The sequence below is a fragment of the Suncus etruscus genome, chromosome 15 (assembly GCF_024139225.1).
Source record: "Suncus etruscus isolate mSunEtr1 chromosome 15, mSunEtr1.pri.cur, whole genome shotgun sequence".
Classification (NCBI taxonomy): Eukaryota; Metazoa; Chordata; class Mammalia; order Eulipotyphla; family Soricidae; genus Suncus; species Suncus etruscus.
In genome coordinates, this window is record NC_064862.1 from 33,257,804 (window position 1) to 33,281,459 (window position 23,656).

General features: G+C 49.8%; 1 protein-coding gene across 1 annotated transcript in view; it reads left to right on the plus strand.

The window, feature by feature from the left end:
- The window catches only part of ASCC2 (activating signal cointegrator 1 complex subunit 2), a 56,449-nt gene that overhangs the window by 19,573 nt on the left and 13,220 nt on the right, over window positions 1-23,656 (plus strand). Inside the window, exons 5-14 of the mRNA XM_049788788.1 lie at window positions 1,752-1,881; window positions 9,277-9,344; window positions 11,203-11,313; window positions 13,360-13,472; window positions 17,552-17,626; window positions 18,276-18,383; window positions 18,577-18,645; window positions 18,787-18,861; window positions 20,266-20,431; window positions 21,946-22,160. Coding sequence (XP_049644745.1) covers window positions 1,752-1,881; window positions 9,277-9,344; window positions 11,203-11,313; window positions 13,360-13,472; window positions 17,552-17,626; window positions 18,276-18,383; window positions 18,577-18,645; window positions 18,787-18,861; window positions 20,266-20,431; window positions 21,946-22,160 — 1,130 coding nt within the window. The remainder of the gene's footprint in view (window positions 1-1,751; window positions 1,882-9,276; window positions 9,345-11,202; window positions 11,314-13,359; window positions 13,473-17,551; window positions 17,627-18,275; window positions 18,384-18,576; window positions 18,646-18,786; window positions 18,862-20,265; window positions 20,432-21,945; window positions 22,161-23,656) is intronic.

Below are 23,656 nucleotides of genomic sequence, written 5' to 3' on the forward strand. Positions count from 1 at the left end.
TTTATTTGAAAAAAGCAAAATAGCAGCTTCTCATTTTTTGGCTTTTCTTTTTCTTTTCCTTTTTTTTTTTGGGGGGGGGGGCACACCCAGCGGTGCTCAGGGGTTACTCCTGGCTGTCTGCTCAGAAATAGCTCCTGGCAGGCACAGGGGACCACATGGGACACCGGGATTTGAACCAACCACTTTAGGTCCTGGATAGGCTGTTTGCAAGGCAAACACTGCTGTGCTATCTCTCCTGGCCCATTTTTTGGCTTTTCAACATATACAAAAACCTTTTAAATATACTCAAACATGGCTTGCTCTTCGAGCCTTTGTTCTCCCTTGACACTTTATCATGCCTTCTTCTCTCTCTGTGTTTCTTTGCTGCTTTTGGACACATCTCTCTTCTTTTTCTCCTCACATTTTTTCTAAGATTCAACTTTTAAAAAACTACCGTGCTTCACTAAAATAAATATACTCAAAAGTATTATAAGGGGCCGGGTGGTGGCGCTGGAGGTAAGGTTCCTGCCTTGCCTGCGCTAGCCTAGGACGGACCGCGGTTCGATCCCCCGGCGTCCCATATGGTCCCCCAAGAAGCCAGGAGCAACTTCTGAGCGCATAGCCAGGAGTAACCCCTGAGCGTCACAGGGTGTGGCCCAAAAACCAAAAAAAAAAAAAAAGTATTATAAATCTTATATACCTTTCAGCCAATTTGAACCAAGAGTTTTCTAGTCTTTGTTTCTTTTTAGTCCTGAGACATAGACTCCCATGTCTTTTGGGAGACATAGACTCCCAATGGTTTTTTGGTTTTTGGGCCACACCTGGTGACGCTCAGGGGTTACTCCTGGCTATGTGCTCAGAAATCGCTCATGGCTTGGGGGACCATATGGGGCACCAGGGGATCGAACCAAGGTCCATCCTAGGTTAGTGCATACAAGGCAGACACCCTACCTGTTGCGCCACTGCTCCAGCCCCATCCCCAGGATTCTTTTTGCCTTTTTACTATGCATGAATCTCATCCAAGGCCTCAACCAATTCTACTTCTGAGCCCTACTGAGCCATATCCCTGTTTTTTTCTAGAGGTTTGTTTTTTTGTTTGTTTATTTGTTTTGTTTTATTTTGGGGCCACACCTGGTGGTGCTAGGCTTACTCCTGCTCTGCTCTCAGAAATCGCTCCTGGCAGACTCAGAGGACCATCTGGGATGCTGGGGATCAAACCCGGGTCCATCTCGAGTTAGCCATGTGCAAGGCAAATACCCTATAGCTGTGCTATTACTCCAGCCCATCCTTCTGGAGTTTTGGTTTTTGGTTTTTGGGTCACACCTGGCAGTGTTCAGGGATTACTCCTGGCTCTGTGCTCAGAAATCGCTCCTGGCCGACTCAGGGGACCATATGGGGTGCCGGGATTCGAACCGCCATCAGTCTTGGGTTGTCTGTGTACAAGGCAAACGCCTTACCGCTGTGCTATCTCTCCAGCCCCAGAGTATTTTTAAATTATTCTATACATTAGAATCCTTTACCTATAAATGCTTTAGAATGAATCTTCAATCAGAGTGTGCTTTTGCTTCCTCTTATATTATAATGAAGAGTGACTATTGCTCCAGGTCAGTTTTGGAGGCCCAGGCATATCCAGTCCACACCTGCACTGAGTAGTAGACAGTACCCTTGTTGATGGGCTTAAATACTATTTCTTGTGAGTTTTTCTGTGATTTCACATGGCCTGTGCTTTCAGGTCTCTGACGTCCTGCCTCCTGCCTCTCACTCTTCCTTAGGATCATTTCTTTTCGCCCTCTGCATTTGGAGAAATTCTCTATAATAACTTCCTGTTCGACATCCCAAAGATCCTGGACCTCTGTGTACTCTTTGGAAAAGGCAACTCACCACTCCTCCAGAAGATGATAGGTATGGAGACACATGGGCCCTGGGGCCTGGGAGGGGGCATGCACAGAGGTCACCTTCCATAGTCCAAAACAGAGGCTCTAAAGGCAAGTATTCTGAGGCACAAGGGAAAAAGAATTGTGGCTAGAAATGGACTTAAGAGAAGTAGAAATGGTAGCTTTAAAGGCTGGAGCACAGATTTTGCATTCAGGAGGCCCAAATTTAATCCCCAGGACCTTGTGGTTCCCCCAAGCATGACAAGTAGTAACTCCCAAGCAAGGCAAGAATAGCCCCTGAGCACCTTTGGGTGTGGCCCAGAAACCACAAAAGTAGGTCAGGGTTGTGATTTAGTAGTAGAGCACTTGCCTTGTATATGTGGTGCCCTTGGTCTGATTCCATGCACTGAATGTTCCCCTTGGTGTGTTCTGTGGATCTGGCCTGTAACCAGGTATTAACCTCCCCCCAGCCCAAATTAAAAAAGAATTTAATAACTATATTAGTATCAACTCTGAAGAAGTGAGTAGTTGGCACTAAGAGAGGGAAGACAAAAATGGAACCATGTGTCTCCTCGAGACTCTGGAAGTATTACCATGGAGCCAGAAGCCAATCAATTAAAGGTGTGGGGAAGTTTGTTTCCAACCTCAGAGCAGGACAGTGGCGAGAGCTAACTCAGTCTGTTAGAGCTAGCTCACTCTGCTGAGCTCCCTCATACATTATCTCCCTTGAGCTCCATGACAGTCCAGTGACAGAGGGCTGTCATGATCCCCATCACAGGTAAAGAACCAAAGGCTTACCTGCAAGGCCACGCTGTCCATCACCTCAGCCTGACTATCAGGCTCTTCCTCTGCCCCTCCCTGATGCCTCACAAAGGTTATGTTTGCATATTTGCTGAGAATTTGTGGGAGTGGAGTTCAGAGAGGACTCTGACTACGGAAGGCATGCAGAAACCACAGAGGAGTCACTGGGTCCAGAGGAAGCTTTGTGGGGATGTTACAGAGGCAATAACCCCCAAAAGGTTTTTCTTTGAATCCCCACTAGTAGCATAAGGCCCAAAGAGGTACTCAACTAGGACTGTCAGCTATTGTCATCTCTTTTCACTCTTTTTTTTTTTTTGGTTTTTGGGTCACACCCGGCAGCACTCAGGGGTTACTCCTGGCTCTACGCTCAGAAACCGCCCCTGGCAGGCTCAGGGGGCCATATGGGATGTCAGGATTTGAACCACCATCCTTCTGCATGCAAGGCAAACACCTTACCTCCATGCTATCTCTCTGGCCCCCTCTTTTCACTTGAGTATATAGGACACAGTCTTCTAAAGGTCTAGACACTATTTCTGAGCAGATAACCTGGAGTAACCTCTGAGCACCTCCGGGTGTGGCCAAAAAAAAAAAAAAAAAAACCCTCCTCCCCAAAGCCAGAGAAACAGTACATTGAATAGGGCATTTGCCTTGCATATGGCTGGACTGAACTTGACCTCTGACCTCACATATATGGTCCTTTGAGCATTACCAGGAGTGATCCCTGAGTATAGAGCTTGAAGTAAGCTCTGAGCACCTCTAGGTATGACCCAAGAAGCCAATAAATAAATAAACCACCCCATCACCACAAACAAACATATACTCCAGAATTGAATTGTCTTATTCACATTACAACCTTATTCCTGGCTCAACCTTTTGGACCAAGTCACTTACTCCAAGCTTCATCCAAAGGATGGGAAAACAAATTATAACCCTGCTTCATAGGATCATTGCAGCAATTGATTGACTACAAAATGAGATGACAAGTGTCTGGCATGTGACAGCCCTTGGAAGTATAAGCTCTTGCTGTGATCAGATCACAGGAGCCTCTTGAAGCTAGGAGCAGGGTAAGGAGCCATTTGGTAGCAAGTTAGACTGCAACATGTGGTTGGGAGTATGGAAACAAGAGACCATGGAGGTGTGGGTATGAACCCATCAGCCCAGTTGCACTGCTGGAAGGAAAGGACATTATTCGGCAGCTTCAGTCAGCGCTTACAAGGTCATCTGGAGGGAGACATCCGCAGTCCTGGCAAAGCTAGCATCTTCTGCAGCAAAAAAGCCTTCAGGAGCGGCTGGTGACATCTGGCTCCAATTCTAGACAGGCAGTGAGGGAAGAATGCCAGTGCCCCTCATGTTTTGGGGTTTCTTACTCTTTTGGGGTTCACCAAGCTCAGGGTTTACCCCTAACTCTGCTCTCAGGGATTATTCCTGGCTGGTTTCAGGACACTACATTTGGTGCTGAGGATTGATGCCAAGTCGGCTGCATGTAAAGCAGGCCCTTAACTCCTGTACTTTCGGGGCCCTGCTTCACTGATTCTTGAGTCAGATGAAAGCTTATCTTCAGATGAATGGTGTTTCAGAATGTCCCAGTTTCCAGTTCAACAGGTCTAATTCTTTATTTTTTGAGGGGGGGTGTCACACACAAACACACACACATACTCCCACACTCCTCTCAAACCTTTAAGCAGAAGGCAAAGAAAGAGAGCTCCGTTTTCTCTCCATTAGAGTTTGAGCAAATCAGATCAGCTATAAGAAGTTTGTTAGGGAAAAGAAGCAAGCAAGAGAATTGGCCCATTGTCTTCTGGGCAGAAGCTACTCCATACCCCACCTTCCCCACTGCTTTTAAACCAGAATGGGGCTATTTTGGATCAGCAGGATCCAAAATCTTAGGCTACTCCTAGCTAAGTATTCAGGGGTTTGCTCTTAACATTGTTCAGGGATCTATGTGGTGTGAGGATCAATCCTGGACCTCCCTCATGCCTGTGTATAGAGCATCTGCTCTGCCCACTAAGTTATCTCTCTGACCCTCTGCCAGTAGAAATTTTCATTTTATTTTTTTTTTCTGACTTTGGGGCCATATCCTGCAATGCTTAGGGCTTATTCCTGGGCTTGTGCTCAGGGATCCTGGTGTTGCTTTAGGATCATATATGTTGCTGGGAATTGAATGAAGATCATTCATTCATTGCATTGCAAGCACCTTCACCCCTGTACTATCTCTTTTCAAGCAGTAAAATTTTGGAAGTAGGGAACTATAATACCAAAGCAGAAATGCACTGGGCCTTGACTTACTAGGAACTGCAATGGTTTTTGACCATACCTTCCTTTCATTTTGGGTTCTGAATTGTTTTGTCTTGAAAGGGTCATTTTAAACTATTTCATAGGTTCCCTTTACCTTTATTCTGGGGTGGTGGGGGCAAAGTAGGAGGCATAGCCAGCAGTGCTCAGGAACCATTTAGTGCCAAGGGTCAAGCCTGCATCTCCCACCTGTAAAGCATGTGCTCCAACCTTTGAACTATCTCTTCAGCCTTAATTACTTAAGAGATCAAAAGTCAGAGGAATGAAAAAAAAAAAAAGACAAAAAGAAAAGAAAAGTCAGAGGAATGGTCTCTCAGGAGTAATCGCCGAGCATCACCAGATGTTGCTCCCACCAAGAAGAAGGGGAGAGGAGGGGCCGGGCGGTGGCGCTCGAGGTAAGGTGCCTGCCTTACTTGCGCTAGCCTAGGAGACGGACCGCGGTTCGTCCCATATGGTCCCCCAAGCCAGGAGCGACTTCTGAGCGCATAGCCAGGAGTAACCCCTGAGCGTCACCGGGTGTGGCCCAAAAACCAAAAAAAAAAAAAAAAAAAGAAGAAGGGGAGATAAAGAAATATGCAGGATATGCCTTCAGTAACAATATTGCAAAACATTTTCTTTTAGTGTCTAAAGGGAAGAGAGAGAGAGAGAGGGGGGGGGGCGGGCGGTGGCGCTGGAGGTAAGGTGCCTGCCTTGAGAGAGAGAGAGAGAGAGAGAGAGAGAGAGAGAGAGAGAGAGAGAGAAGAGAGAGGAGAGAGAGAGAGAGAGGAGAGAGAGAGGAGAGAGAGAGAGAGAGAGAGAGAGAGAGAGAGAGAGAGAGAGAGAGAGAGAGAGAGAGATGGGGGCCGGGCGGTGGCGCTGGAGGTAAGGTGCCTGCCTTGCCTGCGCTAGCCTAGGACGGACCGAGGTTCGATCCCCCGGCGTTCCATATGGTCCCCCAAGAAGCCAGGAGCAACTTCTGAGCGCATAGCCAGGAGTAACCCCTGAGCGTCACAGGGTGTGGCCCAAAAACCAAAAAAAAAAAAAGAGAGAGAGAGAGAGAGAATGTCTGCCATAGAAGCAGGCAGGGGAACAAGGAGGACAGGAGGGAAAGTGGGGACATTGGTAGCAGGAAATGTGCACTGGTAAAAAGTTCTGGACATTATATGACTGAAACTCAATCATGAGCAACTTTCTAACTCTATATCTCCCTGAAAGAATGTTTTTTTTAAAGAAAAGTCTCAAAGACAATGAAGTAAGTCAGAAGAAGGCTTCACACAGGATAATATCACTTATATGTGGTGTTTTAGGAAAACTGCATGAGGAAATACAATGGTTTAAAGGGAAGATACTAGATCACCCTTGGCCCCAGAGTATAGGGAAGGGGAGGAAAGAAATCCAGTGGCAGGGGAGAGAAGAGAAGAATGAGAAGCAACAGGGGACAGAGGTCAAGGAGCTTCAGGTTCAGGTGTTGTGTTAAGGAGCAACAGAGCTAAATATTCAACCACAGAGCCAGCAACATTGAAATCATGAGACCCAAACTTTTTTTTGTTTGTTTTTAGGCCACAGTTGGTAATGCTCAGGGGTTACACCTGGCTATATGCTCAGAAATCACTCCTGGCTTGGGGGACCATATGGGAGACCAGGGGATTGAACTGAGGTCTGTCCAGGGTCAGCCGTGTGCAAGGCAAACACCTTACCACTGCGCCACTGCTCAAGCCCCACAAGACCCAAATTTCAACTTTACCAACCAAATTTAAATATGTGCTTGTTAGATTGATAGACTGGACTGAGGAGTTAGGGAGGGAACCTGGGAACATTGGTAGAAGGAAGTTGACATTGGTGGTGAGATTGTGTTGGGAACATTGTATTTTCAAACCCAACTATGAGGGGCCAGAGTGATAGCTCAGTGGTATGGCGTTAGCCTTGCACATGGCCGACCTCGCACTGACCCGGGTTCAATTCCCAGCACCCCATATGGTCCCCTGAGCTTGCCAGGAGCAATTTCTGAGTACAGAGCCAGGAATAACACCTGAGCGCCATTGGGTTTAGCCCACCCTCCACCCCCGAAAAAATAACCCAACTATGAATAACTTTGTAAATTGTGGCATTTTAATAAAGTAAAAAAAATTAAAAACTAAACAGGGGCCAGAGGGATAGTACAGCGAGCAGAGCAGGGCTTTTGCCTTGTATGCAGCCAACCCAGTTCAACCCCCAGCATCTCATATGGGGTCCTCTGAAGCTGCCAAGAGTGATTTCTGGGTATAGAGTCAGGAGTGATGCCTAAGCACAAAACAAGTAGAAAGGAAGGAAGGAAGGAAGGAAGGAAGGAAGGAAGGAAGGAAGGAAGGAAGGAAGGAAGGAAGGAAGGAAGGAAGGAAGGAAGGAAGGAAAGAAGGAGGGAGGGAGGGAGGGAGGGAGGGAGGGAGGGAGGGAGGAAGGAAGGAAGGAGGAAGGAAGGAAGGAAGGAAGGAGGAAGGAAGGAAGGAAGGAAGGAAGGGAGGAAGGAGGAAGGAAGGAAGGAAGGAAGGAAGGAAGGAAGGAAGGAAGGAAGGAAGGAAGGAAGGAAGGAAGGAAGGAAGGAAGGAAGGAACATAAAACAAAAGTCAGACAGGCCAGTGTTGTTGAAGTAAAGGGCTGAGAGGTCCCAGGGAGATGGTGAGAGGCGATAGAATCTCTGAATGCTTGCTCAAACAGCATGCTGTTCCTTAAGCTTCAACATCCAAAAGACTGGGAGAGAGTATTTCTCTTACCATGGCACCAATCGGGGCAGATTGGGGGAGAGTCTTAATGGTCCTGGGGTAATGGCCGCTGATGGCTGGGCAGGTGCTGCTCAGAGAGGATGTCACTCATCTTATTGGAGACTTTGGGGGGCTGGGGGATGATAGAGATTCCAGGCAGAGGGAGGTGGCTGGGTTTGCTCTGGGAGGTCAGTAGTAGTGTAGAGGAGGAATGCATTGTGGAAAATGAGAAGGGGTGACCAGGGTCAAGGGCCCTGGCAGGGGCTGGCAAGAGCCACAGTTCAGAGTCTTTTGTGTCATAGTCCAAAGATTGTACTTGGGGCTGGAGTCAGTACCGCAGGTATGGCACTTGCCTAGCACATAGCTGACCCGGGTTCAATCCCTGGCACCCCGTACGGTCCCCAAGATCTGCCAGGAGTGACTCCTGAGCAGAGAGCTGGGAATAACCTATAAGCATTGCAGGTGTGGCCAAAAACAAAAATGAACTTTGTATTTGACCTTGCGGGTGCCCATAGGGAGGCTTTATGAGGAAGAGCAGAGGTGGGTAGAAAAGAGTACACTTGGTATCAGGATGAGGGAGTGGGGCACAGATGGCCAGAGTACTTCCATGGTCTGAGGGGGCAGCACCCATCTGGAAATGAGAGACATTTTGAAAGCCCCTGCAGGAGAGACGCAGCTCACGGACTCAGAAAACATCCTTACAGGAAGCCCAGCCATTTAGTAACTTGCTTACTCACAGAGCCCCATCTGGCCTCCATCTCATTCCTTTTCAGATCTTTGGGAAGGGGAAGAAGGCTGCAGGGATTCAGTAAAGGAAATCAAGGCCAGGCAGAGACAGAGACAGAGGCTGGCAAGCATTTGGAACGTCCTGACCATCAGCCAGTCTGTGATACTCGGATTATAGTGGGAAGAAGCCAGCCTTGGCAGTGTGTTGGCATTTAATGTCATCGTGTCCCCCAGCTGGCGGCGAGGCTCCCTCCCTCCATCAGCATTTGGGCCACAGGAACACTTGGTTTCTGTTCCCATCACCATATGCTGTAACCTATGCCCTCACAGCAGCGCCCTGGGAGGCCAGTAAACAAGCAGAGAGGAACTGCGGTGATATGAACAGCCGCTCCTTAGCAGCCAGTCTTGCCTCAAGTCCTCTTGAGCTTCTTGGAGGAGAATTGACTCTGCACCAAGGCCCAGAGAGTTTCCAGAATGACCTGGCCAGAGCCTGAAACTTCCAGCATGTAGGTCTGCGAGATCCTATCTCCTGGTCTTCCTGTGTGACTGGCTCTTACTCCGGTGCCCTCACACTAGGCACGGTGCCCAAGTGTGATCACTCTGCAGGGACACGAAGGCGAGCTGGTTGGACCAGGACAGATCTTTTACATAATTCACGAGGTAGATGTCCGTAAAAGGTTAGATTGTACTGAGAAAGGGACCTCCCTCACCCTGGGGAAGTTTCTAGGCTGGGCCAAAGCTCTTTGCCAGCAGGGCCTGCAGCCAGGATTGCTATAGTACAGGCGGACTTCAGAAAGGAGAAAGGTCACACTGTGCTGGCAGCATTCGTCAGTCGTCCCCTCCACCTCCCTGCATTTCCCAATTATCCCTTTCTCTTCTCTCTTCAGGAAACATCTTTGTCCAACAGCCAAATTACTACAACGACCTGGATGAAACCCTGCCCACCATCCTTCAGGTATCACCAGCTGAGGGCAGGCTTCTCCCTAATCTCATGGTGTTCCTTGACTTTCTGGAAAAATCTGGAAATGTTTATTCCCTAGCCCTCTTCAGACTACTTAGACCCATTTCCAGAGGATCTAAGTTCCCTTATTCCTCCAATAATAGTCCTCTAAAAGACCTATGTTTCTTTACTTAGTAATTGAAAGTTTTGTAAAAAAAAAAAAAAAAAAGTCTTATTGAAGAGTTATATTCTGAGATACAAAAAAAAAAATTTTTTTTTTTGGTTCATGGGTCACACCCGGCAGCACTCAGGGGTTACTCTTGGTTCTATGCTCAGAAATCACCCCTGGGGGCCCGGAGAGATAGCACAGTGGCGTTTGCCTTGCAAGCAGCCGATCCAGGACCAAAGGTGGTTGGTTCGAATCCCGGTGTCCCATATGGTCCCCCGTGCCTGCCAGGAGCTATTTCTGAGCAGACAGCCAGGAGTATCCCCTGAGCACCACCGGGTGTGGCCCAAAAACCAAAAAAAAAAAAAAAAAAAAAAACAGAAATCACCCCTGGCAGGCACAGGAGACCATATGGGATGCCGGATTTGAACCACCGTCCTTCTGCATGAAAGGCAAATGCCTTACCTCCATGCTATCTCTCCGCCCTCTGGATACAAACTTTAGGAAGCACCAGAAAACAAAAAGAGGGCCAGCCAGGGAGATTAGTACAGGGGTGCATGTGCTTGCCTTGCATGTGGCCAACCCTGGTCTCCTTAGCATTGCCAGGAGTGATCCCTGAGTACTGCTAGATGTGGCCCAATACCCCCAGCCCCTCCACCCCAAAAACAGGTGGAGACAAAAAGAAGAAAATTAATATTTTTCTGTTATTCCACTAGCAGGAGGTATCCATGGTAAATTTTTACTTGTTTTGGGATTACTTCTGGTTGTTTCAGGGCAATTTTTGTATTGTTTGGGATACCGTATGTGGTCTGGAGAATCAAACACGGGTCAGCTGCATGTTTGGCAAATACCCTGCTTTCTGTGCTATCTTTCTAGTCCATGTCCTTGTAAGCTTTAGGCTAATTACATCCTTAGTACACTCATAAATGATAGTTAAAAAATTTTCATGATTTTGCCATGACTCTATTCCCCCACAATCTTTTTTTGTATGTTTATTTTTTATTTTGGGGGCACACTGGGTGGTGCCAGGTGTTACTCCTGGTTCTGCACTCAGAAATTTCTGCTGGCAGGCTCAGGGGACCATATGGGGTGCTGGGGATCAAACGAGGTTGGCCGGATACCCGGCAAAAACCCTACTCACTGTTATTGCTCCGGCCCCTCCCACACTCTTGTGGGGGGGAGTTTTGGGGGCCACACCCAATGGTGCTCAGGGGTTACTCCTAGATCTGTGCTCAGAAATCACTCCAGTCATTCTCAGGGGACCATCTGGGATAGCAGGGATTGAACCTGGGTCTGTCCCAGGTTTGCGTTGTAAGGCAAATGCGCTACCACTGTGCTATCACTCCGCCCCCCCCCCACACTCTTGATTAGCATTTTTTTCAATAGAGTTCCCAATGTCCATAAACTGTCTTCTCCAGAGGTCCCAAAACATGCTCTCTATTGTTGTCTGCAGAATTCAAGGGGCCTTGTCATCTTCCTCATTACAACCCTTGTAAAATGGAGGTCCCTGATATTTCCACCACAGTTGAGTCTGCCCTCTGTGAAGGTCATGCCTTCTGTAGAGGTCATTACTATAGCTGGCACCCTACGAACTAGAGCACCTATTAGCCAAAGACACTGGACAGTGTTCAGCTCAGACCTTCTGGCTGCAGAACGGGTTCGTGCCACGGCTTCAATAGGCTGAGAATCTCCTCTTGTGTTCTGCAGGTCTTCAGCAATATCCTCCAGCACTGTGGCTTGCAAGGGGATGGGGCTAGTTCCACACCCCAGAAGCTTGAGGAGAGACGCCAGTTGACCCCCCACAACATGCCTCTCTTGGTAAGGCTACCCTCTGGCCCAGCTGCTTTCTGCCTGCTCAGCCCCCCACAACCTCCTTCCTCATCTCACTTTCCTTTCCCAGTTCAGTAAGCAGCTGTTCTCCCAGATGAGCAAACATTTTATTTTGTTTTTAGTTTTCTAATTTATTTATTTTGTTTTGGGGGCCACAACTGGTGATGCTCACGGGTTACCTCTGACTCTGCACTCGGGAGTCACTCCAGGTGATGCTCAGGGGACTATAAGTGGTGCTAGGGATCATATGCAAGGCAAGCACTGTCCTCAGTAGACTATCTAGCCCTTGGGTTAGGCATTTTAGCCAGACCTTTGGGTCTCTTGTGCTTTGCTTACAGCCTTAGTGGGAAGAACAGGGAACTTGAATTCTAGAGAGGTAGGGGTGGACTTTTTAATTTATCACTTTATTCAGCACAGTAGGTGTACTCATGTATTATTCACATGTGCCAAGCCAGTATGCTGGGCCTTGGGGTCAGAGTTGTAAGCGAGTGTAGACCCAGCATTTGCTTTCATGGAACTAGTACTGGCAGGCCGAAGATAAGTATTGGTATTTAATTCATTGAGTCCAGTGAATACTACCAGTGGCTCAGACTTTAGTGTGTTTTAATAACACAAACTACAGTTCCTGTACCAACTTAAGGATGTGCGTACACATGGCAGTCCTTATGCTAAGCACTGGTGATAATGTGGGAACAAGGCAACTGGGAGCTGCCCACCTGGAGCTTGTGGTCTCCTGGGGAAATGTACACTCAGCAGATGCTTTTGAAAACTGCGTGCCAAAAAGCGGGGGAGCGAGCTGTTTCACCCCTGCTCCTCTACTTCCCTAGCTATCAATTGCGCATCTTAACACCGGCCCAGCTGATATTTTAGAACTGGCAGGAGAAATAAGCAAGTGACCGGAGCAATAGAACTATAGGGAGGGAGTTTGCCTTGTACACTGCTGACCTGAGATTGATCCCTGGCACCCCATAACGATCCCCTGAGCCCGGACCTCTTCAGAAGTGATCCCTGAGTGTAGAGCCAGGAGTAAGCCCTGAGCGTCACTGAGTGTGGCCCAAAAGCCAAAAATAAAGAAATAATAGGCCAGAGCAATAATACAGTAAGGTGCTTGCATTATAAATTTATACAGTTGATCTCCAGCACCCCCATGGTCCCCCAAGCCCTGAAGAATGTTCCTTGAGCTCCGTCAAGAGTAGCTCTGAGCACTGCCAGATGTGGCCCAAAAGTTAAAATTAAAAAAAAAAGAGAGAATGGGGCCAGACTAGTAACATAGCTGTAGGGCCTTGCAAACAGATGATCTGTGATGGAACCAGGTTCAATCCCCAGCATACCATATGGACCCCTGAGCCTGCCAGGAGCGATTTTTGAGTGCAGAGCCAAGAATAACTCCTTTGAGTGTGGCCAACCCTCCCAAAATAAATAAAAATAAATAAAAAGATAGAAATAGGCAAGTGTCTGAGAAAGTTCTGTTCGTCCTCTTCAAAACATAAGACCAATAATAAGAATATGGGCATGGGCCTGGAGAGATAGCACAGCGGCGTTTGCCTTGCAAGCAGCCGATCCAGGACCAAAGGTGGTTGGTTCGAATCCCAGTGTCCCATATGGTCCCCCGTGCCTGCCAGGAGCTATTTCTGAGCAGACAGCCAGGAGTAACCCCTGAGCAACACCGGGTGTGGCCCAAATACCAAAAAAAAAAAAAAAAAAAGAAAAGAATATGGGCTTGGCTGACTTGTCCTCACTGGGATATACTTTCTGTGAAGGGCCAGGGAGTTTGTCTTTAGACTGAGGGTTGATTCTCTTCCACTGTGAAGAAATTTAAGCTAGAAATAAGCTTCAAGATTGCTGGATCTGTGCCCTGTGGAGCAGTGGTAGTAAGGGCCAGCAGGCTTTTGGGAGGCTCACTGACCCTGGAGAAGGCCCAGGCAGGGTTTGCTCGGGCCCTCCAATGTTCCTTCTCCCTGCTGTGTTCATCCTGTCTCTGATCCTCTGTAGATGGGCCAAAGAGAGTAATGCAGTGTTTTCTTCTGGCAACAGGAATTAAAGGACGTTGTTCTCTACCTTTGTGATACCTGCACTACACTATGGGCCTTTCTGGATATCTTCCCATTGGCCTGCCAGACATTCCAGAAGCACGACTTCTGTTGCAGGTATATTGGTAGTTATGGTTCTAGTTCACATACTCATTCAGTAGACATTTATGAGGTGATTAGAATGTACCAGGCTGTCTTCCAGCCTGGGGATATGGCAGTGAGGCAGGTGAGTTTCCTGCTTTCACTGGACCCGCATTTTAGTTGTGTTCTCAGATGGGGTTAAGGATGGTGTAGAGGGAAAGAAAAAAAAAAGTCATCCAGAAAGGGCAGTTTCAATCCAGTTCTGTTTTGTTCCCAAGCTACTCTCATGAGCAGGCACAGTGAAGTAAGAGAAAAGGACCAGGGAGATGATAGTTCAACAGGCAGGGCACTTGCTTGACATGTAGCCAACCTGGGTTTGATCTCTGACACCCAATGTTTAGTGAGAAGTGATCCCTAAGCACAGATCTTGGAAAAAGTCCTGAATGCTGCTGGGTGTGCCCCCTCCAAAAAAAAGAAAGAAAAAACAAAGAGAAAGGAGAAAGTGACTATAGTGATAGTACAGTAGTAGGGTATTTGTTTGCTTTGCAAATGATCAAGTAGGCTTCGATCCCTGCCACATCATAAGGTCCCCCAAACCCACCAAGAGAGATTCCTGAAGGGTTGGAAAAAGGGTAGGGCATTTACCTTGTATGTGGCCAACCTGGGTTCAATACCCCATATAGTCCCCTTTGCTCACCAGAGTGAGCCCTGAGCCATGAGTGCAGAGTCAAGAGTAACCCCAAAGCACTACTGGTTATGGTCCAAAAACCAAAAACAAAATTTTGTTTTGGAGCCAGAGAGATAGCATGGACATAAGCCGTTTGCCTTGCATGCAGAAGGATGGTGATTCGAATCTCGGCATCCCATATGGTCCCCCAAGCCTGCCAGAAGTGATTTCTGAGCGTAGAGCCAGGAGTGACCCTTGAGTGCTGCCAGGTGTGACCCAAAAAAAAGAAAACAAAACAAAAAATTTTTTAAATGGAAATGAGGGGGCTGAAGTGGTGGCACAAGCAGTAGGGCATTTGCCTTGCATGCACTAACCTAGAACGGACCACAGTTTGATCCTCCAACATCCCATATGGTCCCTGAGCCTGCCAGGAGCAGTTTCTGAGCGCAGAGCCAGGAGTAACCCCTAAGCGTCATCAAGTGTGCCTCCCACCCCCCAAAAAAAGGAGTGGATCTGAAAAGTATAATATCTAGTCCAGGGCAAGTGTGTGCAAAGAGCCAGCAGATGTGCTGCCAGGTGGGGTCAGCTGTTGTGGCCACGTGTGCAGTGCTCTGGGGACACAAGAGACTGGCACAGTTCTAACAGAGTTAGAGGAGGTTTGATGGGAGGTCTTGAAGGATGAATAGGTATTACACAGCCAGAGAAGCTGACCGAGAGGTCATGAGACAGGAAGGGCATTCCAGCAAGTCAAGGCATGACATACGTGACTGAAGTATGTCATTCAGCCCAGCATGTATTCTGGGAAACCTGAGGAAGGGGCTGAACATTCATTCCAGGGCAGCAGGAAAAGGAACCTATTACAAGAAGTGAGTTTAGAGAGGTCAGAGGTCAGATTATGAGGTTCTGGCAGGGGCCAGGCCTTTATTCTGTAGACAGTAGGAAGCCACTGAGAATTCATCTGAAGGAGTCTTGGAAACATGCCTCTGGGATCAAAAAAGAAAAGGAGGGTATGAGGCAGGAAAGAGACCCTCTGCCCACTGAGTGCCAGTGCAATAGGAGGGAGGATATAAGAAACTGTACATTGCCTGGCTATAGCTGGGCAGTTCTGTTCTCAGTGACCTCCAGCTGCTGTATTTGTCAGTTGCCTCTCATTACCCTTTGCAGGACCTTCCTGGGAGTTGGCCAGTTCTGACTATATCCCCCACTCCCACCAGCCAGTCTCTGCTCCTTTCCTTTTTTTTTTTTTTTTTTTTTTGGTTTTGAGATCACACCCGGCAGCGCTCAAGGGTTCCTCCTGGCTCCACGCTCAGAAATCGCTCCTGGCAGGCTCAGGGGACCATATGGAATGCCGGGGTTCGAACCAATGACCTTCTGCATGAAAGGCAAACACCTTACCTCCATGCTAGCTCTCCGGCCCCTCTGCTCCTTTTCTTGCCTGAGATGGCAGCTGGTGCTCTGACCCACCCACTCCTGTCCCAGTCACTGGTCTGTAACTCCTGATTGCAGACGAGAATTGATCACCCTTTTGGAAGATGGTAGAGTAAGTTCCCCAAAGCACCTCTCTCAACAGAAAGGGCTCATTTGGGGCTGTAGCTGTTTACATTGTAAAATGGCTTCTTTGGTACTGGAGAGACAGTACAAAAGGTTGCCTTGTAAACAACCAACCCTGGTTTGAACCCTGGTACCTCATATGAGGGTTTGAGCCCTCAGCACCACTGGGTGTAGCCCAAGAACAATAAAAACAACAAAATGCTTATAAAGGACCATAGCTCGTGCTTTGTGTGTGAGAGGCCCAAGTTCTACCTCTCACACTGCACCTGCCTCACCCCCAGCACTACTGGCACTGGGGGTCCCCATCCCCAGCAGCATGTATTGTCGGGACCTGAGCATTGAACCATCTGGCCTGATTGGCCAAATCCCCCTGAGCACTGTTTGAGAGACACCCCCATCCCCCCCACACACACACACACATCCAAGTGCTATAAAGCTTAACTTTGCAGGACCTGGATGATGACTCAGAAGGATGAGCTCGTGCTTTGCATACAGAGTTTGGTTTTTGTCATTGCCACCAGCACTTCTGGAAGAAGTTTCAAAACATTGCTCCAGGATCAGCCCTTGAGCGCCACTGAGTGTGTTCCAACTCTCCCCACTTCCCCACTCCCCAAAAAAGAAAAGATTGACTTTATACCCACATTATTCTGCACCTTTGCAAGTTTGTCTAAGGGCTAAATTCCTAGAAGTAGAATTTCAGGAGCAGATGGCATATGCATTTTTAATTTCTACAACTCCCCAAATAGCCCACCATTTCGCTTTTCCCCTCCCACTCCATCTTGGCAACACCTGCATTTATCTGGGCCACAGTGCCCTTGCTGGTATTCTTCTGGACATTATACCCCAGACCTGCATTGAGGCCTCCTTTGCCCTAGTTACTTCCACTGTCTCAGCACTCCACTAGCTACAAGGATCAGAGTCGCCAGATGCCAGCCAATTGACAGAGCATTGTTCAGACTCAGTCCTCCTGCAAATTCAGCACTGTCCTTTGAAGCTTAGGCACGCTTAGGCTGTGCAGAAGGATTTCATCACCGAAGGGAGGCATTTGCATTGTAGGTTGCTGGGACTGCTTCACTCAGAGCCGTGGGCATCGAGGGGCCCTTGTGAATTGTGGGAGGAGCCAGTCCCACTGGAGAAGTGATCAATAGGCACATTGCTGGGGTAGAGAGTTGAAGTTTGAGCTGCACCACGGGACGGGTGTGAGGTTGCTGAGATGAGATGGAAGCTAATTTCCACTCTCCCAGAGAGGTATTAAGAGTTTGGTGGTGTAGGAGATAGGGAACTGCTGGCTGGCTTTTCAGAACCAAAGGCCCTGGATTTTGTTTCAGGCCTTAGTCATGGGTGTCTCTTCGTTGCTTGATTTTTTAGGGGTGTTTTTGGGGGGTACACCCAGTGGCGCTCAGGCGCTCAGTGGCTCTGCGCTCAGAAATTGCCCCTGGCTCAGAAGACCATATGGGATGCCGGGAATTGAAACTGCTTCCATCCTGGGTCAGTGCATGCAAGGCAAATGCCCTACCACTATGCTACCACTCTGTCCCCACCATTGCTTGGTTTAATGAGCCTTTTTGAACCTTGGTTTTACTTCAGGAGAGACCTAGTTTGACATCATCTCCCTTGAAACTCTTCCTGGGACCAGCTTGGGGAATGGGGTGGGTGGGTCAGTCCAGGGTGAATTGGAAAAGAGTAAGAATGGACCCAGGGGGAAGCTGGATGACCACCAGGGCGGCCATGTGGCTCATTAATGAAGTACATGCCGTGCTTTCCTGAGAGCCCCAGCACTGCAGAAAAGAAAAAGGAAATGGGGCTTCCCTGGCCCTGTGGTTTTACGTTGGGTTTTGGTTTTCTAATAAAGTTGTCTGTGAGCTAACCCAGCCACTCACTGTGTGTGCCTCCTCAGACTCGCTTCCTTTTATGAACTAGCAGTTCCCGAGCTGGAGTCTGCGATTAAGAAGAGGAGACTTGAAGATCCCAAGTGAGGAGGGGGACGGAACGTGAAGAGTTACGGTTGGGGTTGGTTCATGGGGAGTGAGACCCGAGCATCAGCCCTGCCTTTTCCAAGCTGCAGCATCCCCCATCTTTAGGCCTTTAGGGTGGGGGGGATGAGCTGGGAAGTTTTTGGCACCCTTCCTTTCTTGCCAGCCTCTTGACACAAACAGCTGAACTATTCTCCTTCATCTCTTCCTTCTGCTCTTGTCACCCGGCCCCCTGTCTCTTATAGCCCCTGTTTAAACTGAGGCCAACCCAACCCAGTGGCACTTAAGACTGGCAATTTTGGGGGCCGGAGAGATAGCAAGGAGGTAAGGCGTTTGCCTTTCATGCAGAAGGTCATCGGTTCGAATCCCGGCATCCCATATGGTTCCCGTGCCTGCTAGGAGCAATTTCTGAGCATGAAGTCAGGAGTGACCCCTGAGCACTGCCAGGAGTGACCCAAAAACCACAAAAAAAAAAAAAGACTGGCAATTTTTTTTGCCAGCTGTAGGCAGCAGTGATCTGCAAAGCCTCAGTCCTGGTGTGTGTGTGTGTGTGTGTGTGTTTGGACTGGTTAGAGGGTAGAGTGCCCAGCAGTGCTCGTCTCCCAGTCTCTTACTGGATCCCTAATCTCTATTTCCCCACCTTTGAAGGCTGCTCAGTGATCTGTGGCAGAGGCTCTCCCATTCCAGGAAGAAGTTGTTGGAGATTTTTCACATCCTCATGAGCCAGATCTGCCTTCTCCCGATTCTTGAAAGCAGGTGCGCCCCTGGGAGCCATTGCCCCAACTCCTCAGGGAGATTTCCCTGCTGCCTCCACTCCCTTCCTTGCTGGGCAGAGGTGGGGAGCCACACAAATGTCTTCTTTCCTGCCACTGGCCCAAAGCCACACGAAGGGCTGGGCTGGCATAGAAGGGGGCTGCAGTTCATGGGTCTCTCTCCTGTCCTGTTGCAGCTGTGACACTATTCAGAGTTTTATCGAAGAGTTCCTGCAGATCTTCTCCTCCTTGCTACAGGAGAAGAGGTGAGTGCAGCTGAGCCAGGGGCACAGGGGAGGAGACTTCAGGGCTCACCAAGAAGCCCAAAGAAACCATTCTATGCTCAAAGTGAGTCTCCTCACCCACCCTGCCCAGCTCTGTCTCTCCCATCCACTCTCGCCTGGCAGGTTCCTCCGGGACTACGACGGGCTCTTCCCTGTGGCAGATGACATCAGCTTGCTCCAGCAGGCCTCCTCACTCTTGTATCCTTTGACAGTAGCTCTGACCTGGCAGGTCGGAGGTGGGCGGCTTGACTGGGACCTAGAGGAATGAAGCAAGGGCTGGTAAGCCCAGGACGGGGTTTGGCTAGCTTTCCCTGGAGCCACCCAGCCCCCAACCCCTGTGCCTGGCATGGATGAGGGATGGTTCATCCTTAGGGTAGGGGAGACAGCCCTACTTTCATGGTGCTCACTGAGGGTCTGGGCCTGTGACCAGGTGGACCAGAGCCCACTCCATGGGCAGATCAGTCAGCCTTTACGGGTTTACATGGGACAAAGTGAGAATGCAGCAGTCGCATCTCAGCTAGCAGAGCCTGGGCTGGGGTTGTCTGAGCGAGACCCTGGATGAGCTAAGCACAGTTACACACTGATCATTCCCCATAGAGGGAGAACATGGTCCATCTCAGGCCTACCAATGTGGTGTTTAGATCATAGGGCCTGGCGGCTGTGGGGGTGGGAGGAGGTAGTAGGATGTGACAGCTGGGAATCAGGCAGTTCGGTCAGGCAGACCGAATGACCCTAAATGTCCTCCATGGAGAAGTCTGGACTTTGACATGAAAGCCCTGGAGAGCCATGTCAGGCTGTAGCGGGGGTGGGTAGTTGGTTTGCCCTTTGTTCCTTGGGCCCATGGAAGCAGGTTGCCCTGGGACCTAAATGGATCCCAGGAAATCACCCCTGAGCTGTTGCCAGCACCCAGTGGGCAGTGAGCAGTGAGACTGGATCAGATATGGAAGGAGGCAGTCCTAGAGCTCTGACTTGGCATGCCCAGGGTGATTTGGAGGGAAGAGAGGTGGGGAGAAGCACGCCCTGTGGGTTCAGGTACTCAGTCCCCCTTTAGGGATACCTGGCAGTTACCAGCCTTTGCAGAAAGGCCTTCAGCAATGGGACAAAACCCAGTGGCTGTGCTTCTCCCCCCGACCTTCTTCCTGATGGTCTCTGCAAAGGAAGAGGTCTTGCTTGGGCTGTCCACACGCTATGTCTCAGTTCCTGTCCTGGTCTTTACTCAGAGCTGTTTTATAAGATTTCTAGGCTTGGGGCCGGGCGGTGGCGCTAGAGGTAAGGTGCCTGCCTTACCTGCGCTAGCCTTGGATGGACCTCGGTTCGATCCCCCGGCGTCCCATATGGTCCCCCAAGCCAGGAGCGACTTCTGAGCGCATAGCCAGGAGTAACCCCTGAGCATCCCCGGGTGTGGCCCAAAAACAAACAAAAAAAAGATTTCTAGGTTTGTGACCATGGTCTGACTTGGGGCCTCCTACATACCTGGTGCAGCCCAGACAGTCCCAGCATGAACCAGGGAGGGAGAAATGATGCAGGGAACACATATGATCTCCCTAGAGCAGAGGGAGCCAAGGCACCAGCAGGCAAGCTTGCCTTGACACATTGTCTTAGAGACGAGACACGGGCAGCCTATATCCTGCAGGCAGTAGAGAGTGCGTGGGAAGGAGTGGACCGACGGAAAGCCACCGACGCTAAGGGACCCCCAGCAATTGAGGATCCTTGCAGGGCTGATGAGAGCACGTCCTCGGCACAGGCAGGGACATCAGTGGAAGAAGAGGTGCGTGTCTAGAGCCCCGCTTTCTCCTGCTTCTTACCCCCACTTTCACCCTCATGGAAAGATGAGGAAAGTCAGTAGCTTCCTCCTGGGGTACAGAACAAGGCAAAATGAGAGAGCAAATCATTCTGAGCAGGAGAGCCTCAGTTTCCCTCTGTACAATGAGGCAGTCATATTTTTGGTTTGGTTTTCTGTTTGGGGGCCACACCATGGCGGTGCTCAGGCTGTTCCCTACTCATTGGCAAGGTCTTCTCTCAACAGTGCTCAGGGACCACATGGTGCTTGGGGTCGAGTCAGAAGGCTCTTGCATAAAGCCTGTGCTAGCCCCTTCAGCTCTTTCCTTGGCCTCAGTGATGTTTCCAGACAGGAACACCCTTGGCCCTGCCCTCTGCACAAATGACAGTGTTGCAGCCTTGGTTGCCCTGGCACCCTGGAAGCCCTTCCCTGAGCCTGAGCAAGTTGAAAACCTCTGGTTCAGTGTTTTTCCATTTAGACTTGTGCAAAAGTCACCAATTCTGCAGCTGGGCTGATTGGCCCCAGGACTCTCCCCCTGAATAGGGACTTAGCCTCACCTAGAATTAATATTCCATCTCTGGGGCTGAGCAACTCAGGGGCCTGGTGCCACCTGCCACCTGGGTCACAGTACCTTGCCTCCTTCCTTGCCTAGTGGCAGGACCTGGGATCTCTGAGCAGCCATGGGCTTGCTGCTAGCCTGGCTGTCCTGACCCAGAGGCACCATTAGCAGATCCTGCTGCTCCTCCCTGGCTGTCTCAGGGCTGTGGAGAGTAACAGCCCCTCCGCCTTCTCCGCCTTCTCCTTGCCTCTTCCCCATTTGGCTCCTTCTGAGTCATGGTGAGTTTTTTGTTATCATTGTTTGGATTTGTGAATTTCCTTAAAGGAAAAGCCTAACAAAGATGAAGCCACTATCAGCCCTATGTAAACCAAACCACCCTTATGAAAAAGAATAGAATTCAGAGTGTCAGGGAAAAAGAATAAAAAGAAACAAAAAGTACTAGAGAGATAACCCAGCAGTAGAGCACATGGTTCTGTAAAATTCAAGGGGAGCATTTCCACCATGTCTGGATCAGGCAGTGCTGTTTTCCTCCACCAACCAGCTAGAACTGGGAAAGAACCCAAGACGCATGTTTATGGTGCGCCTGGTCAGTGCCAGCACTTGATGTGTGTTATCGCTTTGAACCATTGGAAACATGGCACCCTGAGATGGGTGTCATGGGCCCTTTTTATTACAGAGGAAACTGAGGTTCAGAGAGGGGAAGTGCCCTGCCCCAAGGCACACAGCCAGATGTAGCTCAGCCAGTTAGTCATAGAGCCCCCGTTTTTATAGGGGAGGAAAAGGAGGCGCAGAGAAACTTGAGTCACTCGGCCAAGGTCCCATGTAAGGACTGGGTAGGGCTGAGACCCATACCAGGTCCTGGACTCTATGTCCAGTGCTCTTGGGAGCAGGTTGCTGTCCCCACTGGTTGGGACCTTTCAGCTCACACTGGCTTTGCCCACAGTGCCTGGGGGCCGCAGCTGCCCTGCCCCCCTCTGTGAGCGGTGTGGAGCTGGACTCACTTATCTCGCAAGTGAAGGACCTGCTGCCCGACCTCGGAGAGGGCTTCATCCTGGCCTGCCTGGAGCACTACTGCTATGACACGGAGCAGGTGATCAACAACATCCTGGAGGAGCGGCTGGCCCCCGCCCTCAGCCAGCTGGACCGCAGCCTAGACAGGTGGGAGAGACAGGTTGGAGGCGTCTGGCGCCCAGCCTGCTTCGGGGCCCCATCCTGGGCATTCTCGGGCCCTTGTTCATGCCCCTGCCTCCCACTCTCCCTTGTGTCCCAGACTCACTGTTCCCTCTTCCCACATCACATTTCCCAGCCCTGTACATGGAGAAAGCTTGATTGCTCAGAAGGTTCTCGCATGCCCCCTACAGGGCAGAGTGCCCAGCTGGACAGGCCTGTGGCAGCTCATCACGCAGAGGCAAGGGAGAGGTGTCAAGAGCCCTTTCATGCCCTGGAGTCACTGCCACCCTCTCTCCCAGGACCGCACAAGGGAGGCAGGCTGGAGCCTCTCCTCCCTCCAGCTTCCTGGGTTTCCTCCAGGCACAAGTGAGGGAGTGGGTGTCACTTCCAGGAGTAGGTGTGATTTCTTGAAAAGTGAATGGTGTTGGCTCTGTGTCTTTGGACAAGTGCCTCGATCCCTTTGTGCCCATTTTACAGGTGAGGGTACTGGGGCACCAAGAGGTTGAGTGACCCAGGACTGCTTAGCCTCTACTTCTGTTGCCAGCCTCCAAAAGGAGCAGGGGAGCCAGAGTGATAGTACAGTGGGAAGGCCTTTTGCCTTGTATACAGCAGACCAGAGTTCAATCCCCAGAACCCCTATAGTTTGTTTTTGTTTTTATTTTTTTGGTTTTTGGGCCAGACCCAGAGCCGCTCAGGTGTTACTCCTGGCTCTGCACTCAAAAATTACTCCTGGCAGGCTCAAGGGACCAGATGGGATGCCGGGTTTCAAACCTGGGTCCATCCCGTGTCCTCTACACACAAGACAGATGCCCTACCTACTCTGCTCCCTAACCCCCACCCCCAAATAGTTTCTTGAACTGAGCACAGAGTCAGGAATAAGCCCCGAGTGCAGATCCACACAGCTGAGTGTGACTCAAAAGCCAGAACTTTTTTTTTTTGGTTTTTGGGTCACACCCAGCAACACTCAGGGGTTACTCTTGGCTCTACACTCAGAAATCACTCCTGGCAGGCTTGGGGACCATATGGGATGCTGGGATTCGAACCACCATCTTTCTGCATGCAAGGCAAACACCCTACCACCATGCTATCTCTCAGGACCCAAACCAGAACATTTTTTTAAATGAAAAATAAATAACAGCAAGAGTTCTGAAGAAGAAGCCGGAGAGATAACATGGAGGTAAGGCATTTGCCTTGCATGCAGAAGGATGGTGGTTCGAATTCCGAGCCCCTGCCAGGAGCAATTTCTGAGCGTAGAGCTAGGAGTAACCCCTGAGCGCTGCTGGGTGTGACCCCAAAAACCAAACAAACCAAAAAAAAAAAAAGAGTTCTGAAGAAGCAGAGAGAAGCCCTGTGTGCCTGACACATGTACCCAGGGCACTTGCAAGTGTGGCCAGGTGCCCAGGCAGGGCCCAGTACTCCGTGTCTTAGATTGTGTCTCAGGTGTGGCTGCCACCCACCAGGCAGTGGAGTCTTCGAGGCTGTGT